At 45.6% G+C, this 18,553-nt stretch overlaps 1 protein-coding gene across 2 annotated transcripts in view; it reads right to left on the bottom strand.

The window, feature by feature from the left end:
• The window catches only part of LOC146199888 (uncharacterized), a 41,727-nt gene extending 33,733 nt beyond the window's left edge, over nucleotides 1-7,994 (bottom strand). For both annotated transcript variants that reach the window (XM_084595284.1, XM_084595285.1), the window contains exon 1: nucleotides 6,445-7,994. In XM_084595284.1, the coding sequence (XP_084451410.1) occupies nucleotides 6,445-7,637 (1,193 nt within the window). In that variant the 5' untranslated portion in view covers nucleotides 7,638-7,994. The remainder of the gene's footprint in view (nucleotides 1-6,444) is intronic.
• Between the last annotated feature and the right edge of the window lie 10,559 nt (nucleotides 7,995-18,553).

Below are 18,553 nucleotides of genomic sequence, written 5' to 3'. Positions count from 1 at the left end.
GAGTAAAACAGTGCCTGGATATAAACCCTCTGACGCCAAATTTATTTTATACCAGCAGGCTGGTTTTAAAACTTGTACCCAGTACAAAAATTTGAAATGTTAACCTGGTATTTGTTATGGGTTCAGGTGAGCAGAAACCAATGCCAGATTGCACCACTGAATAAAGTGTACAACTTCTTTCATGAGAAGCCTGCCATGGCATTTCAACTGCCCTAATGTTGACTTTGTAATAGACCCCACCTTACAGTCATTCAATGGAAGCCGAAGAAATCACCGATGTTTGCCTGATCAATTTGGCCAAACTAGCGCCTGTAACAGCACATGCTGCAGGAGAAGCAGCACATACTCATAGAGGTAGCCTAGAACCCGAGACATGCGCTTGAGAAGTTAGCTATCACAAAGTGATCCCAGCCACTTTCAGCTTACCACCTGTATTAATGAGAACAAGCTTTAAGGAAAACTACAAATCTCTACAAAAAGGGACATTATGAAGAAATGAGCACTGAAATAACTAAGTTTCTGTTAACGTTCAAAATGTCCCTTCATAACAGAAGTAAGAATTTTAGGAAACGTAGCACAAAGACAAGGACAAAATTAGGGATACACACACGAGCGCTCATGTGTGTATCCCTCATTTTGTCCTTATCTTCTTTGCGCAATGTTTCCTTAAATTCAAATGCACCAACTCACTCAATTCAGCATTCTTGTACAGAAGTAAGAAACTTTCACTTTTGAGAAGAGTTATCAGAGGCCATGGTTTACATAAGCACTAATACAAATCCCCTCCCCCATTCGTCCCATTGTCTCCAGATTTGTAACTGGCGTCACATCATTGCTGTCATCGTATGCCCCTTGAGGCTACAGGCATCAATTCTACCTGTAACTATGGTCTAGTGAACAATGAAGATCAAGGCACTCTGGCAGCTGCTTATGTTTTACAGCTTGTAACAACTAGTCCTAATGAGCTTGCTCATGTGACGTGGGACTATTATTGTCATCATCAGCAAGACTATACTCAATGCAGAGCAAGGGCCTCTCACATATTACTCCAATCAACCTGGTCCTATGCTAGCTGCATCTACTTGACCCTTCAGAACTTCATAACCTTGTCTGCAACCCTCTGAACATCCATAACCTCATCCACCCACCTAACTTTCTGCCGCCTCCTGCGCGCTTTCCTTCTCTTGGAATCCAGTTTACTACCCTTACTGACCATTGGTGATCCTCTCTTCGCACTACATGTCCTGCCTATGCCATTTCTTCTTCTTGATTTCCACTAGAATGTCATTAACTAGAGTCATTTCTCTGACCCACTCTGCACACTTCCCATTTCTTGATGTTACGCCTACCATTTTCCATTCTGTAGCTCTCTGAACTGTCCTCAGTTTCAGTAAAACCCTTTTCGTTAGTCTCCATGCTTTAGTCCTATAGGTGTGACAGGTAAGAAGCAACTGTTGTATACTCTCCTCTTAAAGGCCCACTGTCCACCCTCCGGTCGAAAATATTTTCTTCCCCGGTGACTGTGAGACTTCGCCCCTAGAACTCAAGGCCGCAAAATGTTTTTAAAAAGAGTAACTAATAACGCAGTTACAGCCACCGCAATCACCCGATTCTATCCTGCCTCTCTCCTTCCGTTCCCTCGCAAAGGTTTTTCACTCTCCTGCCCGAGGTCGTCTAGCCTCCGCAATACAAATTCCCCTTCCTCCTCCGCGTTTGGCGGGAAGTGGGGCGTGGCTCTCCGCGAGCGCGAAAAAAAAAAAGCGGTCGAGGGAGCGCGCGCCGCTGGATTCAGTCTGGACGTGGCGAGGGAAAAGCGCGCTGCGAGCGGTAGACACCCATTATTCTCCCGTCAGTCAGCGAGACGGACCAATGGACGTCGTTCCCGATACGTACGTAATTATCGGGGGGCCGTCGGGCCAGCGCAGGAAGCGGTGAAGCTGGCTTCTCAAAGGAGAGCATGAGAGAGCTTTGAATTGTATTTTCGATGCTTTGCGGCGCGCGTGTCGCTGTAGAATTTTGCACAGACTATCTCCGGTACCTGATTGAAACACTGGGCTCCTTTGCCTAAAAGGGCCTTCGCTGGACAGTGGCCCTTTAAGTGATACCGACAAGCTGCTAGTCATACTTTGAGAGTACCTGCCAAATGCACTCCATCCTAATTTTATTCTCCTAGTTATTTCCCTTTTATAGGACTATATGACAATCCAACATTTCAATCCCATAGCCCTTTCTTGGCTTTCTGCGGTCTGAAAATATGGCTGTTTGTTTACATTTACAATAAAACGTTGTTGATTTGACCCCTGTCAATTCGGAAATTCGAACCAGGAACATGGTCCCTACCGACGTTCCCGTAAATCTATGGTGTCGGACACTCTTTAATTTGGATATGGGCAGGCCTCACTACTATTAATTCAGACAGGTGATCGCGTAAGATTTGGCACACGTAGCCAGCATTTACCGAAACAAACCGACTCAAGACTCAACAGTACGGAACAGCGGTGTCCATGCACATGATAACGATCGAAGTTCCCCATTTCAGAAATAAAGCTCAGTCGCATAGTTTCGATCTCTCTTAACTTCGCATCATCCCGTGCCTGGAATCAAGTGCGCACAACAGCCAGTCGCGTCATTTCGGATGCTGCTTGGCGCACCATTGTTTTTATTTTCGTATTAGGATGGCATCATGCTGTTCTAATGCCTATGCATATGCCCCTCACGTGCATTCATGGATGCGTGCATCTAAGCGCCGCTTCCAGTATGCTGAAACTGTGTGCTGGACACGCGCAGTCTCACAGCACTACACACATCACCGCAATGCTCCATCGCATGAATTGCTTAGTAAAGCATCCCCAAAACACGGCGGGGTTGTTCTGTGAAGCACCACTGCCAAAAGCATTACACTGACGCCTCTAAAATTTTGGACCTGTTCTTCAACCTGCCTGACAGTGTGTAAAGCAAAGCAAAACACTTGTCTGAACCGGGAAAAACTCCATCTCCAAAAGGGTTTCATCTGAAATGCAGATTACCACCCCACAGGTGTTCATTAGATAACATCACTGTCATGCAGTGATTTCCGGCAGCTTTATCAAGCCGATTTGATAATTCAAACTTTTGGTTAATTAAACATTTCGCCTGGTCCTTAGAGGTGAAATTAACCAAGTTTCTTGTACTTGCAAGAGGTGGCCAATTTAAAACACTCCAGATATCCCAAAGGTATGTCGTCATTTTGTCAGGTTCTAGCAGCCAGCCTCACTTGACAAAGAAAATTCTTGCATCAGGCACTGCCAGATTCAATTTACAAAGACGAATTGCTCTGGCTCACATTCTGAGCATCCTCAGTGTCAACTGCTCTGCGACTCCTCTGGACTGCAGGCCCTGAGCACCATCCCCAGGGGTTCAGATGCAATGCCAAACTACTACTCTATGGCAGACAACTTCTGGTCTCGTGAGATGGCATTGCTTTTCGTGCTCACTAGACAGCCCTCTTATACTCAGAGACGTTTTGCAGCAATGCTGCTGAGCTTAGGCACAAAACTGAATAGGTTAGGCCTTTGTTCCCCTGTTGTAGGAAGGGGCTAATGCCACTTTAGGTGCCCCACACCATTTCTCCAACTTCCACTCTTCACACCCCTAGCCCAAGCAACAAACAACCCTAACTCCACAGCAAGGGGACAAAGGCTGATCGGCTTCCCTTTCTTGCCTAGTGTCGGCAGCACCATCACAAAATGTACCAGAGTACAGTGTGGTTGTGCCTCGACTGCCATTGTCTCCTTGGCCCTCGGTGCTGTCGGCCAGAATCAGGCAGCACACCTAACTTTGCTGTTCAACATGTCTGGCATGGCAACCCTATCGGTACAAAATAGCAGTGGCATCGGGAGGATTCAAACTGAGCTGATTGTAAATGAGGCAAACGCTCTCTCCTAACACTATTGGCGAGTGGCATGCAACAAGGCCATGTCCATACATGAAAGCTATGTCATACTAGCTCGTGAACATAACTACAGCACACTAATTAATCCATACCAAGGAATTCCAACTATTCAAACATTTTTATTATGCTACAAAGCTGCTAAAGATCATCTAGGACAGGACTTCAACAAAAAGAAAAAGCCTTCCCTAGTTTTATTTGCTCCATTAGGCGTTAAGCACAACTCAAGACCCACTTCTAGGTTGAATGGCCAGCACACGACATCAGAAATGCCATAATGTAGTGACGAAGCATTTTCACAAAGCATGGCGTCGAAAATGGCAATAGGCGCACCATAAGAATTTAAACTCTCGCATGCTTCTGGCATATGGCACGGCAGCCAATGCAACCTGTTTCGTACCTATCGGTTCAAACTGCAAAACATTTTCTGTATGATCTCCTGGACTACTTGTGCTAACACAGAGAACAAAAGGTACCTCGTAAAGCTCCAACTTTTCGTTAAGTAATTTAACCTCAGAATGGGCTTGCATTTACCAGAATCAATGAATAACTATTGTTGGGTGTGGCAGAACTTTTTGCTCAGCAGAGCAACCAATCTGACAGGCAAACTATGAGGAACCAGTGTTCCAGTTAGGGCGAGGGCAGCCTCGCAGTTCACCAGATGGCACAGCCTTGCAAAATCGGCAACTCTGCTCAGTTCGACAAAAACCTCTGCTGCAGCCGACAAAATTTTTTTCAGATTCATGAATAATGTTAAATTACACAATAAAATAAAATTACAGAGGTTTAACTCTACTGAACCGAATGTGGAACGAAAGTTTTGGCGACAGAGCGTTGCATTTAACACAACAAGGGTGGAAGCAGGCTCAAGCATCTTTGAGCGGCTCAGGGAGCTGTAATAATTGTTTTGAAGCAGCTTAGGAGTAGTAAAACGGAGTTTTGGAGCATTCTAATGACATTTTGGAGCATGCTTTTAGGATCGAATACTATCAATAATTGCAACTTTCTATTCCTAACAAGCAAAAAAAAATTCATTTTGATTCCTATTTAATGGTCAATACTTTTCTGACAAGACAAACGGCCAAGATATGCATGGATGCTTAAATCTCAGATGACACGCGCAACAATATTCAATGTTGAGCCTACCACTTTGATGCGGTCAAGCACCACCACTGGTTTGGAGTTCACATCAATTAACAGCCCATTTCTGCTATCTTGTGCACATCCTTTTTTTGTCTCACGCCTGTATCGATAATTTCCTGGGCACCAGTTAGTATGGTGCCTTCAAGGAGGATAGGTGTCACTTAAGGGATACGATAACCTTTTCTTCTTTCAGATCCTTTACCTCGCTGCCTTCTGCAAGTGGCTCCTCACGTTATCGCCTCAGCAACGTGGGGGCTTCCTTAATTTCAACATGTTGGTAACACTTCAAGTATGCCATTGTAGGCTTAACATGCTCGTTAATGACAAAAGGCCCTGTGATGAAGTACCTAGCAGGTTGTTTTCACAGTGAAAGCCTTAGAACAACTCGTGCAGCTCTTTGTAGCCAGACTAGTTTGCTAACGTAGTTTGAATTGTAGATTTACTTGCGAACAAATATTTATTATGCTTCGTGCTTCTTCAGTTAAAGAAAATTTTTTGTATTAGCCGCAGAGCGATATGCATCATTCCTCTTTCACCGGTGTGCTAAATTCATTACAACTATGGTGGCCACTATAGTGCCAGTATGAAACACACAACAGGCCAGCAACCCCTTGTTTGTCATGGTCAATTAATTAGATTATGTTGCATCCCATTTTTTGTATTCAATATCATTAGTAGCCTGCTATGTGACAAAAACCACTGCTCTGATAAATTTCATGGCAAAACAACAAGGCAGCTGAGCATTTGGAGCATCTTTGGAGCACTATTGCGTATTTAAGCAGGATGGAACAGGAAAAGCTTGGAGCAAATGGAGCAGCACTTCCACCCCTGACGCAATCAGTGCTCCGCTAAATGCATCAAAGTTCACCGGCGTTTTAGGCAGAATCCACTATCATGTTCTACACATCCGGCAGACGCTTTCCTGCTCCATTCAGTCAGCTATATGCGGCGGTGCGCATCTGCTTGAATGCCGCTACCCTCCTCCTCGTCTCTTAGCAAGCGTAGCAGTGGTAAACCTCTGGAATGGCACAGTTGGTTGCCATGGTTATGGTGCATGTGTAGCGGCAGCTCCCACTCTGTATGGAGACCTTTGCTTTAGATGGTGTAGTGAAGCTTTCGCTTCAAAGGTGGAAAATCACAAGCTATCATGAGGTTGGTATTTCAGCAAAAATAATCCACTAGTTTATGCAATTTTTGCGACCCGATATTCTATATATATATATATATATATATATATATATATTTACTATTTGGGTGGCAAATAGCAAATGCTAACCCTGCAAACCCTCTAAAGACACTAGTAATACTTGGGCAGTGCATTCATCACAAACACCAAGAGCTCACTGATGAATGAAAAGCATTAGAATACTTACTGAATAATACGCGACGTGCTGCTGATCTCTGGCAGCACAAGGCTTCGCAGGGTGGTGTTGGCAGAAAGGCCTGAGCACAACTTGCTGATAATATCTGCTTCAAGCGAACAGTTGTGCAGGTCCAGATGCTCCAAAGTGCAGTTAGCCGACAGCGCCTTGGCAATATTAGTCGCTCCTCTGAGATCAAAACTGCAGTTTAGTAGCGACAGAGTTTGAAGTGGGTGATGCCTAACCACAAATTGTGCCAATGCCTCTCCCATTGCATCGCTAATAGATGTTGCTTCCAGAGTTAGGTGCTGAAAGGATAGGACACCCTCCAACGCAGCAAACAGGTGATTCAAACAGCGTAAGCAAACTCTCCGTCCACTCGCAAAGCTGTAATTAAAGTGGTTGCAACTCACGCCAGATTTGCACAGACCCACCAAGGACAGCTTCTGAATAACCCTGTTGCTCCTGAAGACCTCTGCCATGGCATCACAAGCGGAAGACCTTGAGCTGTCCTGGAGGGCCAAGTTCTTCAGCTGGTCACAGGCAACCAGCGCGAGGAGCAGGGTACCAGCGGACTCCGGAGACAGCTGGTTTCCAATCAGCTTAACGCTACGGAGAGTGGGCGCGTTTGCCCTCAGCACTTCGGCCACTTTGGGTGCAAGGTTGTCACTAACAGTAACGTTCGTGAGGTCGAGCTCACGGAGACACTGGGGAGGGCCGAAGGCTTCTAGGAATCCGCTCTCAGGCTCAAGCCTGTAGCGGGGATACACCACGACACGCCGCAGGTTGGGCGCCGGTCCGATAATGAATGACGACACGAAGGAAAGCCGTTCAAAGTGCGTTCGGTCATACACCAGGACCTCGTGAATGCACTGGTGCTGTCTTGGTAGCCAAGCCATGAGGAAAGAGCCGTCGTTCTCGTTGCCGCCACCGCGGTACCTGGCCCCGTAGTCATCTCGGTCGTCATAGGAGCGCAGACAGAGCTTGCCCGGTTCAAACTCTGTTAACACCAGCCTTGTGGCCCGCAAAGCCTTGTTCCACGAGGGTAGCTGGTTGATGAGCCAGCATTCTGTGAACGCGTCCGCGGAGCAGGAACGCTCGGTGCTGAGGCCACGTAGCAAACGCTCGAGGCTCCAGCGCCAAGGGTAATGGCCCTCGTCGCCCGCTCCTATTCTTTGTTGTAAGAACCGTAACGCACCATCCATGATGATATCCAGGGTTCAGCAAGTCTATTCTGTCAGTATCTTGAAATAAGACGAAGCAGGTCTGCTTCTCTCAAAGCAATATATGCCGTGCTTAAAAGGATATGAAGCGTCGGTACTCACGCGACCACGCACAAAGCATGAGAGGTCATTCTGGAAACGTATGCTCGCTTTCTGCCTTGATTTCCGTATCTTCAGATGCTTCGGTACTGATTCCACTGATAGCACACTATCTCTTCAACCGCAGGGGTGTACTCTGAAGGCACAGCATTTGGCAAAGTAACCACCCAAACGAAGCCTAGCACGCTTTCGAACACGACAGCCTCCACCGCCAATAGGTTCTGGCTTGGTCCCGACTTGGCTTCATAACAATAACAAAAAAAAAAGTTGTTTCGGTTTCATGAAAGCATTTTTTTGTCTTCGCTTCAAATAAGCAAAAACAAACACAACATAATGTTGTGTAATGTTAGTTTAGTTAATGTTGAGTTAAGTTTAGTGTAATTTTGGTTAGTATTATAAAGCTATGCGTTAGCTTAAATGCTTCCCTCGGCTAAAACAGCTTAACTGGCCAAACCATGGCCAAACAACTCCACACTGCACTTCTCTCTCTCTCTCTCTCTCTTTTTTTTTTTTTTTTTTTTTTTTTTTTAATGAAGCATTTTGAAAGAAAGCTGTGCGAAGTCCGCAGAGTTGGTGAGTCGGAATAAATTTTTTTGTAGTTGTCAAGTGGATTTTCTGCTTTGAAAATGCTTCCTTGAGAGCGCTCGCCAAGTTCGCTTGGAAAGACTGAAAAGAAAATCGGACCTACCTAGAAGAAGGCAGCAGAGCAGGTAACAAAACAAAACATAAGAAGCACACACAAACATAAGGATAACGCCGCACTGACTATATTGAACCCGCAAATCTTCCCTTCACTTCACGTTTGCAGCCAACTTTTTCCGTTTCTTTAACATCCTGCCCCTTTGATACATGTGCCTTGTATTCAGTGCATTAAATGTGTCATTGATATACGTGAAAATTTTACATGTTGCGAGTCAGCAAGACCTTAGAGTTTGAGTTCTTCACTTTCGGCAAGTGCTTTGCCGCCTTCTTCCAAGATGTGTGACCAACTAGCCCAACCATAGCTCAACGTTCAACTCTATTATTGAAAATCAGAAGGCCGCAGCAGGGAAACTGATCTGCGAACATCGCTCTCTCTTGAACTTTATTAGAACAGCTAACCTTTTTTCTTTCATTTAATACCCCCTTTAATTTTTACATATACCATTATGCCCTAAGGCAAAAAACAACGGTAATAAAAAAAATTAACAAATCCTGCTTCTGAAGTACATGACGCTTTTGGTGCAGCCAGTCAACATATTAAAAAAATAATAATAAAATCGACGGCAATGTTGTGTTTTCGACAGGCAGTTATTGCAATAAAAATGAAATATGCGGCGATGAACGTTAGCTGATGCCATCAACGTTACTAGATGCCACCGTGTACAGAGTTGATGAGACGTTGATCAGGCAGCAGCTACAGCAGAACAAAGGTTATTTTGAGAGATTTGCTGACATCTGTACAAGAGCTGATGGTGACTGCCTGCCTCAAGCAGAACCAGCTTTTGTTATCATGGAGGTGGTCATCAATGGATAGTGGAAACTGCCCCTAGCTTTGTTGTCAATTGACTTTTGGGTGAGCAGTGTGCAAATTTAAGAGCACAAAACCTGTTGCTTGCTCATGTTGCTGATGCAATTATCGTAGCACCGTGCCTGACGGTACTCCACCTAATTTCGCCATGTTGCGAGAGCTTGTATGGAGCTTCATGAATGCAGACTACTTGAAAAACAATGCTTTGTCAACCTGCTATATATCCATCAACCCCTGGCTGCATTTTCTGACATTTGCCACGTGTTAAAACTTAGGTGAAATGCTTCAGCACATTAAAAAATAAGAAAACTTATTGACAGCAATGAGAAGACGATAACATGGTAGCACATACGCTAGCTGCATAATTTGCAACACGGAGGAGGATCACTTAGCAAACAAACTGCACTCTGCGCATAATAAATGGTAAAGGTAGCCAATGAAATTCACAATGGCAGCACAGGTCGTGCATATATCTGTAGCAACGGTACTTGCCGAAAGTGAAGAACTCAAACTCGAAGGTCTTGACTTGCAACATGTGGTAAAATTTTGACGTGGATCAATGACACATTCGATGCACATGCATCAAAGGAGCTTCAAAAAACCAATAAATCTGCAAAAGCCATTTTTAAAACCTCCACTACTAGCCTTTCATCTTTGAAAAAAATTTGTGAATGGTCGAAAACTGGTCGAGGCAGCACGAAAAACTAAATTTATTGGTTTTATCATGCGCATATCAAGTCTAACTATTCTGTACAGTGTGTTGTTGCTGTTAGAGTAAAGTAAGTCCTGAAATATATTTCAGCCCGCATAATTCATCAAAACCATCTGAATTGTTTTTTTGGCCTCGTGTAAATCGCAGCGAGGTCACAAAAGCATCCCAATATGCAGCAGTGTTGTGATGCGTTTAAAAGAAATACGTCATTGCAGGTGTTGTGTATGTATCAAATGTGCTACGTACCTCGAGTGCTCAGCTTTGGTTTTGTGGTAGACGTAGCCGGTATAACAAGCAAAACTGTTTATTTATGCATCAGGTAATGGCGCCAGTTTTCGCTCTGCTTGGCGCGGTTGCCTATGCCGGGGTCTCCTGGCAGTCCGCCTGGTTAGCTTGCCGCTTGGGGCGCTGTCGTCAGTGGCGCCCACAACAGGTTTCATGAGAGAAAAGTGCTGGAATTCCTTTCATTTCAGAGCTTCAGAAAATTATTCAGGAACAGTGATGCAACAGTGACAGCGCAAAGAGAACACAACACAGGAGCATCTGTTATTACAAAGAAAAGGAGCCAAACTTCCTCTTTCATGGCCAAGCACATGACCTACATCAATCTCACACACCCTTCTATCACACACAGGTAGGTAAGTCAAAACAACAATGAAATTTCTTCCTTTCCATAAACAAAGATTAACAGATGTTTTATCCAAAGCAGTGACCGACCAATGAAACCAAGTCAGAGTCAGCCACACACAGCAAAACAGTCACGCACTGAGATAAAAACACTCGCAAACCTAACCACTTAAACATAAAGCAAACCGAACAAAACTACCACACGTTCCTTGCAACAAATTTTAGAGGCCTGTTTGACAAAAAACTAAGGTAGCCAATGTGTCAGCAATGCCTTTCTTGGCATGTGCAGAAATTAAATTTCTTTTCTTGAAGAAATTTTACGAATTGTGAGAAATTTGTGGTAGTTTTGTTTGTTGTGCCTTGTGTTTAAATGGGGGTGGTGTGAGTGTTATCGGCCTTAGTGTACGACTGCTTTTGCTGCTTCTGGTTGATCCTAACTTGGTTGCGTTAACTGGCCACTGCTTTCAATAGGACGTTTGGCAATTTTCATTTTTGGAAGGGAAAAAAAATTAATTGTTGTTTTTACTTATATGTGGGTGATAGAAGGGTGTGCCTGATTGATGTAGGCTATATGCTTGGTAGTGAGGGAGGAGACTTGACTCGTGTTTGCATTAACAGTTGGCAGTGGGCGCACGTGTTGTGTTCTCTTTGTGCTGTCATTGCGCTGTTGTTCCTGGGTATCATGCAGCATCTAGCCCCACAATTTGTTATTCGGCAAATTAGTTTTATTGCGAAAGCAATACTATGCCAAGTTTCAGCCCGCCACGTAGTCTGTGGTCGCAGTCATGTATGACCTTCAACAGTCGCGGAGAAGATGAATAAGAAGAACCCTCAGTCACAGCTAATGCTGTCGCTTCATATTCGGTTCAGTAGCGTTGAACCCTTTTCATTTTTTATCGTCCCGAAAACTGATATAGCATCATCTCGTCCGTGCCTTCAAACTCCCTTTCGGCACTTACAACTGGGCTTTATTGATTAAAAAGTTAATATAAGGAGTTTCAATTAATTACCGTCATGATTGAGAGATCTTTGCAGTAAGTTGCGTCAACTGCGACTGAGAGTCTGTTCCCAGAAATATTCTTTTTCTGTTTCGAACTCCTAACGTTTAGGAATACTTGAAAGTGTTAATTCAGTGAACTACGAGGTATTTTCAATGACCACATTCACTCTGTACCAACTGGCTGTTTAGTGAGTCGACTGATAGAGGCAGTTAATACACAGCCACAAAATAAATCAGGCAAATAAAAAATGGCTGATGAAGCATGAATTATGGAAGTACTTAGCAAGCTCCCAAAATCACTCAGTGAAACATAGTTTGAAATCTTGAAAGAGGTTCATAACATGCCAATATCGTTAAATTGGTTCACAGGAAGGGAAAGGCGCAGTAACTGTCACACTTGCTCTGTGGACACCCGAACCACGCCGTAAGGGAAGGGAGGGAGGTGGGAATGAAAGTGGAAAGAGAGAAAGAGGAGCCGTAGTGGAGGGCTACGGAGTAATTTCGACCACCTGGGGATCTTTAACGTGCGCTGACATCGCACAGCACACGGACGCCACTTCGTTTCGCCTCCATCGAAACGCAGCCGCCGCGGTCGGGTTCGAACCCGGGACCTCCGGCACAGTAGTCGGGCGTCTTACCACTGCACCACCCCGGCGGGGCCAATATCGTACAGCAGATCAGTTTTTGCGTTTTACGGCAACAAAACTGCACACGGCCTAACACTAGCGAAACACGCAGGCAATACTCTACGACATAATTTGTTAGGCTCTTTGCTTTATTTAGCCTGTGAATAAGCACCTAACTTTATTTAATCTACCCCCCTCGTGCTACACCTTTATCAAAAAAGGTATTCACAGAGCGTCAGCCATCTGAAGTTTATGATATGCAGATTGTTTTATATTTCACTGCTCCTGAAACATGGTTGCATTTCCTTTGCAAACTTTCAAATGATGCTGTGTATGTTGAAGGCCCAAGATTCCCTAGCTGCCAAAACAGACTATATGTTCATCATAATAAGACACATTTATGTCATTATTTTGACAGCATATCTTCGCATTTGTGTGTTTCATGGCAATGCATACCTGTGCCCATATTATGCGACACTTTAGTTTGACCATGTTCTCATGTTAAAAGAAAATAGTGTGGCTGTTATTTGCAGATTTGTAGAAAGTTTTCCAATGTATATTAAAATATAGCGCACTTATATATGTCCATCGATTGTTCTTATACTCTATTTGTACCCTTCTCATTTCAATTTTCGACATGTACTCCTTAAGTGTGCTCCTTCTGTGCATATTGAGGAGAAAGCCTTTAATGGCTCATGCTGTCTTGGACAAAGTGTGTCCCGCTTTTGGGCCGTTCTGATTGGCCTAGATAGGATGCGTCCCCGCCATCTACAATGTCACAATTGAACGCGCGCGAAGGAACGCCACGCGACAGGAGTGATGGTGTACCGTCCAAACACAGTTGCCAAAAACGGTATGATAGATACTGCGCCTTTCCTTTCTTGTAAACCAAATATAATTAAGGCGAAAGCCTTTAATGGCTCATACTGTTCTGGACAAATTGTGTCCCACTTTTGCGGCGGTTGGCGTTCCTTGGCGCACGTTCGAGTGTAGGATAGCAGATGGCAGGAACGTTAGACAAGATTAGACTTCTGGAGGAAAGGCGCAGTATATCTGTCACACTTTCTCCGACAAGTACGTGTGCGTTTGGATGGTACGCCATAGCTCCTGCGTGGCGTTCCTTGGGGCGCGTTCATGTGAGAGCTTGCAGATGACAGGAACGCTAGACAAGATTAGACTTCTAGAGGAAAGGCGCAGTATCGCTCACACTTTCTCCGACAAGTGTGCGTTTTCATGGTCCGCCATTCCTCCTGTCCTGTCGCGTGTCGTTCCTTGGCGCGCGTATTCGCCGCGAGATCGACCTAGAGGTGGCGCCACCGTCACTCCAGTAGTGTGGATCGGCAGCCGGCGGCGCTCGCAGAAACGCACGCTACGTAGGTCTGCTTCCGAGTTTACGGCGGGTTTGTTGGCGATGAAGAAGTGTCTTCTGCAGTATTTCTGCAATATTGCAGAAAAATATCCATGGATTTCGCCAATGCAGCAGAAGAAGAGCGGATTCTAGGAAAACAAAGCACGCAACCACCAGTCTTCTAGATTTACTTTGCACGTTTCTTGCGCTGTACCGCGCTCACGCGCCTAATGCTTGGGCCTGCCTAATGACAGCTTTGTTTTTCTTATCGGCTTTTAAACAGTTTGCGCGTGTCTCATGCGAGTGAGACCGGCGAATTTAGTGCCAAGCCCACGCAGATAGAAGGTTCGTGCTCTGACATGCAGTAATTTAGATTGAATCGAGAAAGCCTGGTTAATTATATCGTACTTAAGTACTCGAAGATTAAGCAGGTTAAATGTAGCATTGGCAGCGCACTACATGGCGAGTTTTTAGACTGAGTGCACACCAAATCTGGCCCCAAAAATCAACTCTGGCCCCGAAAAATATTCCCCAAAAATGAGATCACGCCGACACTATACAGGAAACCTCGCCGCACAGGAAAGCTGATTGTTCACGTGTACAGCGCTGAGTAGATTGAATTTGCCGAGATACTTTTTGCGGCCACTGTCATAGAATGTGATAGTGTATTAATGCATGCGCCACTAACTGTAAATGATTTCCTGAAACCGAGGAAAGTATAAGGGATTTCTGATGTGTGTGATGTTAATATATAACGGTAAATTAGTAGTTTAATTATTTTGTTTTGCAATGCAAATAAATTTCACCGTGTGAGACAACTTTTACACACGTGACAGAATTTACAATAATCAGCGATTAATTTTCAGTAACGTTAAAGTGCAAGCTACGAATTACTCGCTGCGAAGACATCGTTATAAACTGCGCATGGACACTGTCATGTTCTGGGAAGCAATTTTACAGGCTGAAAATTTCTTTATCACTAATTATTTAGCAGTGACTAAATCGTATGAGAAGTCAAATATAAGGCCGGTTGCTTCCAAAACAGATGCCGGATATAAAACTATTACGAAAGAAATGGAGGTCATCTTATGACGCGACTATCAAAATGTATTTATTCCCGAACTAAACACTGACTTTTAAGCCCACATGAAGCTGCTTTACTCCCCGTGGCAGAAATGACGAGTTTTGTCGGAAGACAGCACTTAGACGAAAAAAAGATTATAATGATTATAATAGGCTACAGTAAAGTACATTGATCTAGGTGTATTATGTAATATTTAGGGTAACAATTAGGTGCAGGGAATATATTTCCCAAACATTCGAGCATTTCTCTAAAGCAAAATGTGCTCACTAAAACGTTTACGGATGCACAGAAGCCTTCAACAAAAGAAAATAAAAGAAAAGAAATGCATATATTGGCCCGAGTTTAACGCATGAAAGCGGCATCGGCTATGACGGATGATTGCAGAGGCTGGTTTTGGTGTCGCTTTTTTTTATTATTATTAACACCACATTTACCACGTGGGATTGTTTATTGTGCAGTCAAATCCCACAGCAGAGGAACGCTTTTCGAAACAGTTGTGATTGAATCCCCCGTTCTCGAAATCAGCAGTCGAGCGCCCTTACCATTGAGACACCGCGACAGAGGTTTAAAAGCAAAAAAAAAAAAAAAAAAAAAGTACTCACACAACTCTATCGTACATACAGACGGCATAGTAGGCATAGAGTGGTCTGTTCAAACTGCGTTCTGCTATATGAAGCAGTCTGCGGTGGCATATGTTTTAGTAGCTGCGGTATTCCAAACAGAAACGGGAATATGCGATTTCTGAGCATTTGCATTAACTTTTATTGACGGCAACGACCTGTTTTGCTTTGACACGGCGGTAACGACAGTACCACTTCGTTTGAGACATTGCATGTCAAAGGATCTCAAGCGCCGAAGACCGCGATGGATGATGTCCTTATCCAAGCATGACATGCTCGATACGGACAAGTATATATATTTTTTAATGAAGCGTGGGGTTATAGACTGTTCATATTTATTTTGCAAGAGGCATATAGGTAAGCAAAAGCTCACAGGAACTGCAAAACAAACAAAAACACTCCTGTACACGCCGCATGCGCGCGCGTAAATCACTGCCGGCTGGCACGCGACGCGAAAACGCATCCACACTGAGTAGGTTTTGCCGCTGAGCCGCAAGGTGGCGACTCTGCTCGATCTCGAGGCCAATAGCGCGCGTTCAAGCAACACCCTCTTGATTAAGGCCCTTCCACGGAGGCCATGACGTCATGCCAGTTGCCCTCGCCACCCCGGACACTGCTTTCGGCCGCCTGGCGTTCGCGTTGAATCTCTCGCGGCTGCTTGCCCAAGTGCGCGTTTGTTGCAGGCGTTTTTGCGTTTGGTAATTATTAGGGGAGCTTGACAAACACTCAAGTTTATTTGTTTTCGCACCACTGAGGCATGCACAGCCAGTGTCTAAGGTAGCTTTTAGACTTGTAAACAGCGTTCTGAAATACAGTCGCAAATGCTTTTATACAAATAGTTCTATTGAGAGGAAAGGCTGGGAGCGGCCAATTTCATTTCTTGCTTGACGTCTTCATTTTTCTGTCCGCAGCTTTTTTTTTTTTTTTTTTTTTTGCGCTGCACTTTGAATATGATCGTTTCTCATTTTACAAAAATTGTTCAAAGTAACGTATGTTGCGGCACGCACTACATGCCGCACTAGAGTTTCTAGTGTGTGACCATTTTTACAGGTTTCCAAGGCGGCATCTCGCAGAAATGAAATGCCTACGGGGCTAGCCTGCCACCGCTTCGGTGGTGGACAACGGCATGGCCCTCCGGGGCTGGGACTGGTTCAAGTAAGCTGCGCAGTTCGGGTAAATATGTGGCACGGCATTGACACCAGACGAAACCTGTCACTGTCAACTGTCAAATTCTTTCCTGTTGCTGCATCAATATGTGATAGCCTCGTCATTAGATCTTTCTCTTGGAAGGGAAGTTCACAAACTTGCGCAATGTATGAAAAATATGTAGTCACATATTGCCGGTATATGGACATACTATTTCATAATTTGCTTGTTACTAAGCAGTCCAGCACACTACTGCATACTTCTGTTCATTATCCCTGGCCTGGTCAAATTCACTAAGATGGCCAGTCTTTTCACGTCAAACATTATGCACTACATGAACGTGGGACATGGGGAGTACGGCATAAACTTCAGTTTCTCGCCATTGAATGCACACTGGGTGTGAAATACTTCCGCGGGATGACTCTAATCCACGATTCATTTCTTGGAAGGTGTGGAAAACCAGTTTCCTCCCCCTTCGCCGCGACCGACCACCACCACCCCAACGAGCTTCATGGCAGCGCCGGCTGGGAGAGGAGGTAAATACCTCCCCTTGGGGGGAAGGAGACCAGCGATGGGTGCGCCGCCAAGAGGTCTACGCGGGTTCCCGCGAGAAGACGAGAGGAAGGGCTTCTGGATCCAGCCGGCGACGAGAGCGGTCGTCTCCCGCCGCCTCTCCCGGCAAATGCCGGGGGATAGCGGGCACGGAGTACACTGCGCACACGGGAGGACCCGTCGTGCACGACCGCCCATCTTCTGGTTTCCAACGGCGAAGCGACCGGTAAATACCGCACGCTCTCGCCGCCTCCCGCGGCAAACGCCGTGGTATGGCTTTGTCCGAAGAATGCGGCGCGCACGGGAGATCCCGGCCGCCATATTCACGGCGCGTGCAAATGTCCGCCGCCGAAATCGCACCCCCATTTCCCAGCCGGTGAGTCAAAAGCCCTTCTTACGTAGCCTTGCCCTTCCAAGGAAAACCTTGTTGATGTATAGCTAGCCTACATGCTCTGTATTATTTGCAAGTGCAATAAATAGCATTCGAGTATTAACGATGTGTCTTCCCCGTCCTTTGTACCCTTTGTTCCCTCCGCGGGTCGCCAGCGAGGACGCTGCACCTGCGGAGTAGGAGCGGGGCGGAAGACCGTCTCCCCTTTAACCCCCACAATGGCACCTCAACGTGGTTGTCTCGTGTAGAAACACTTGAGTTAGTTACCCTCCCTAGGAACAAAGGACGATAGTCAGTTCGCGGCGTGGAGTGCCTGCCAGGACGTTTAACATTAGGCCTGAACCGACATCGCTATGCTAGCAAGGCTAATATGCTTTCTTGACGGCGAGGTGAGAGGAGTTGCAGCGAGAACAAATGGTCGTGTATGTGTGTGTGTGTGGAGCATTTTTATTTGTGTGTGTGTGTGTGTGTGTGTGTGTGTGTGTGTGTGTGTGTGTGTGTGTGTGTGTGTGTGTGTGTGTGTGTGTGTGTGTGTGTGTGTGTGTGTGTGTGTGTGTGTGTGTGTGTGTGTGTGTGTGTGTGTGTGTGTGTGTGTGTGTGTGTGTGTGTTTATGTGTGTGCCGACTCCCGAGACCTTTGAGAGGTACAGCCACGAGGTCCGTACATGGAGCACGAGACCGAGCCGTCCACGGAGAACAGCACGCCGGAAGCGAGTGAGTGCCTCAGCCAGGACGGTGGCCCTACTTTTCTTGTATATAGTTGTAAATATTTCCTCTTCTGTCTCTTTGGCTCTGGGAGCCAGGTGCCGCAATCGGCTGACTGGTATTGCAGCCGTGATTGCCGAAAGCACCGGGGCGCTCCGACACCGCTGGACGCGGTGGGCGCCGTTCGCTCAGAAATTGCCTTTGGATGGCAGCGAGCGAGTATGGCCACCCTGGGTTCCTTGGCGGAGATGCACATCCTCGCGGCGCTGCATTCTAGCTATTGTCCTTAGCGCTAGAGCGAGTAGGCTTAAGGCTCTTTTTGGGAGCTGCCTGTCGCACATCGGAGGACAGGCTAACCGTGGCATACAGCATGCGCAAATGCGTTTTGCTTGTTTTATATTGACCTCGCTGTAGCCGAACATCTCGCTGAATTAGAGAAAGCTAACTTCGTTCAAATGAACTTGGTATTTTTGGGCTGA

This window comes from Amblyomma maculatum, chromosome 2 (assembly GCF_055883805.1).
Source record: "Amblyomma maculatum isolate TAMU_Amacu chromosome 2, ASM5588380v1, whole genome shotgun sequence".
NCBI lineage: Eukaryota > Metazoa > Arthropoda > Arachnida > Ixodida > Ixodidae > Amblyomma > Amblyomma maculatum.
The sequence above is the reverse complement of the archived record's forward strand: the minus strand, read 5'-3'. Positions and strand labels throughout refer to the sequence as shown.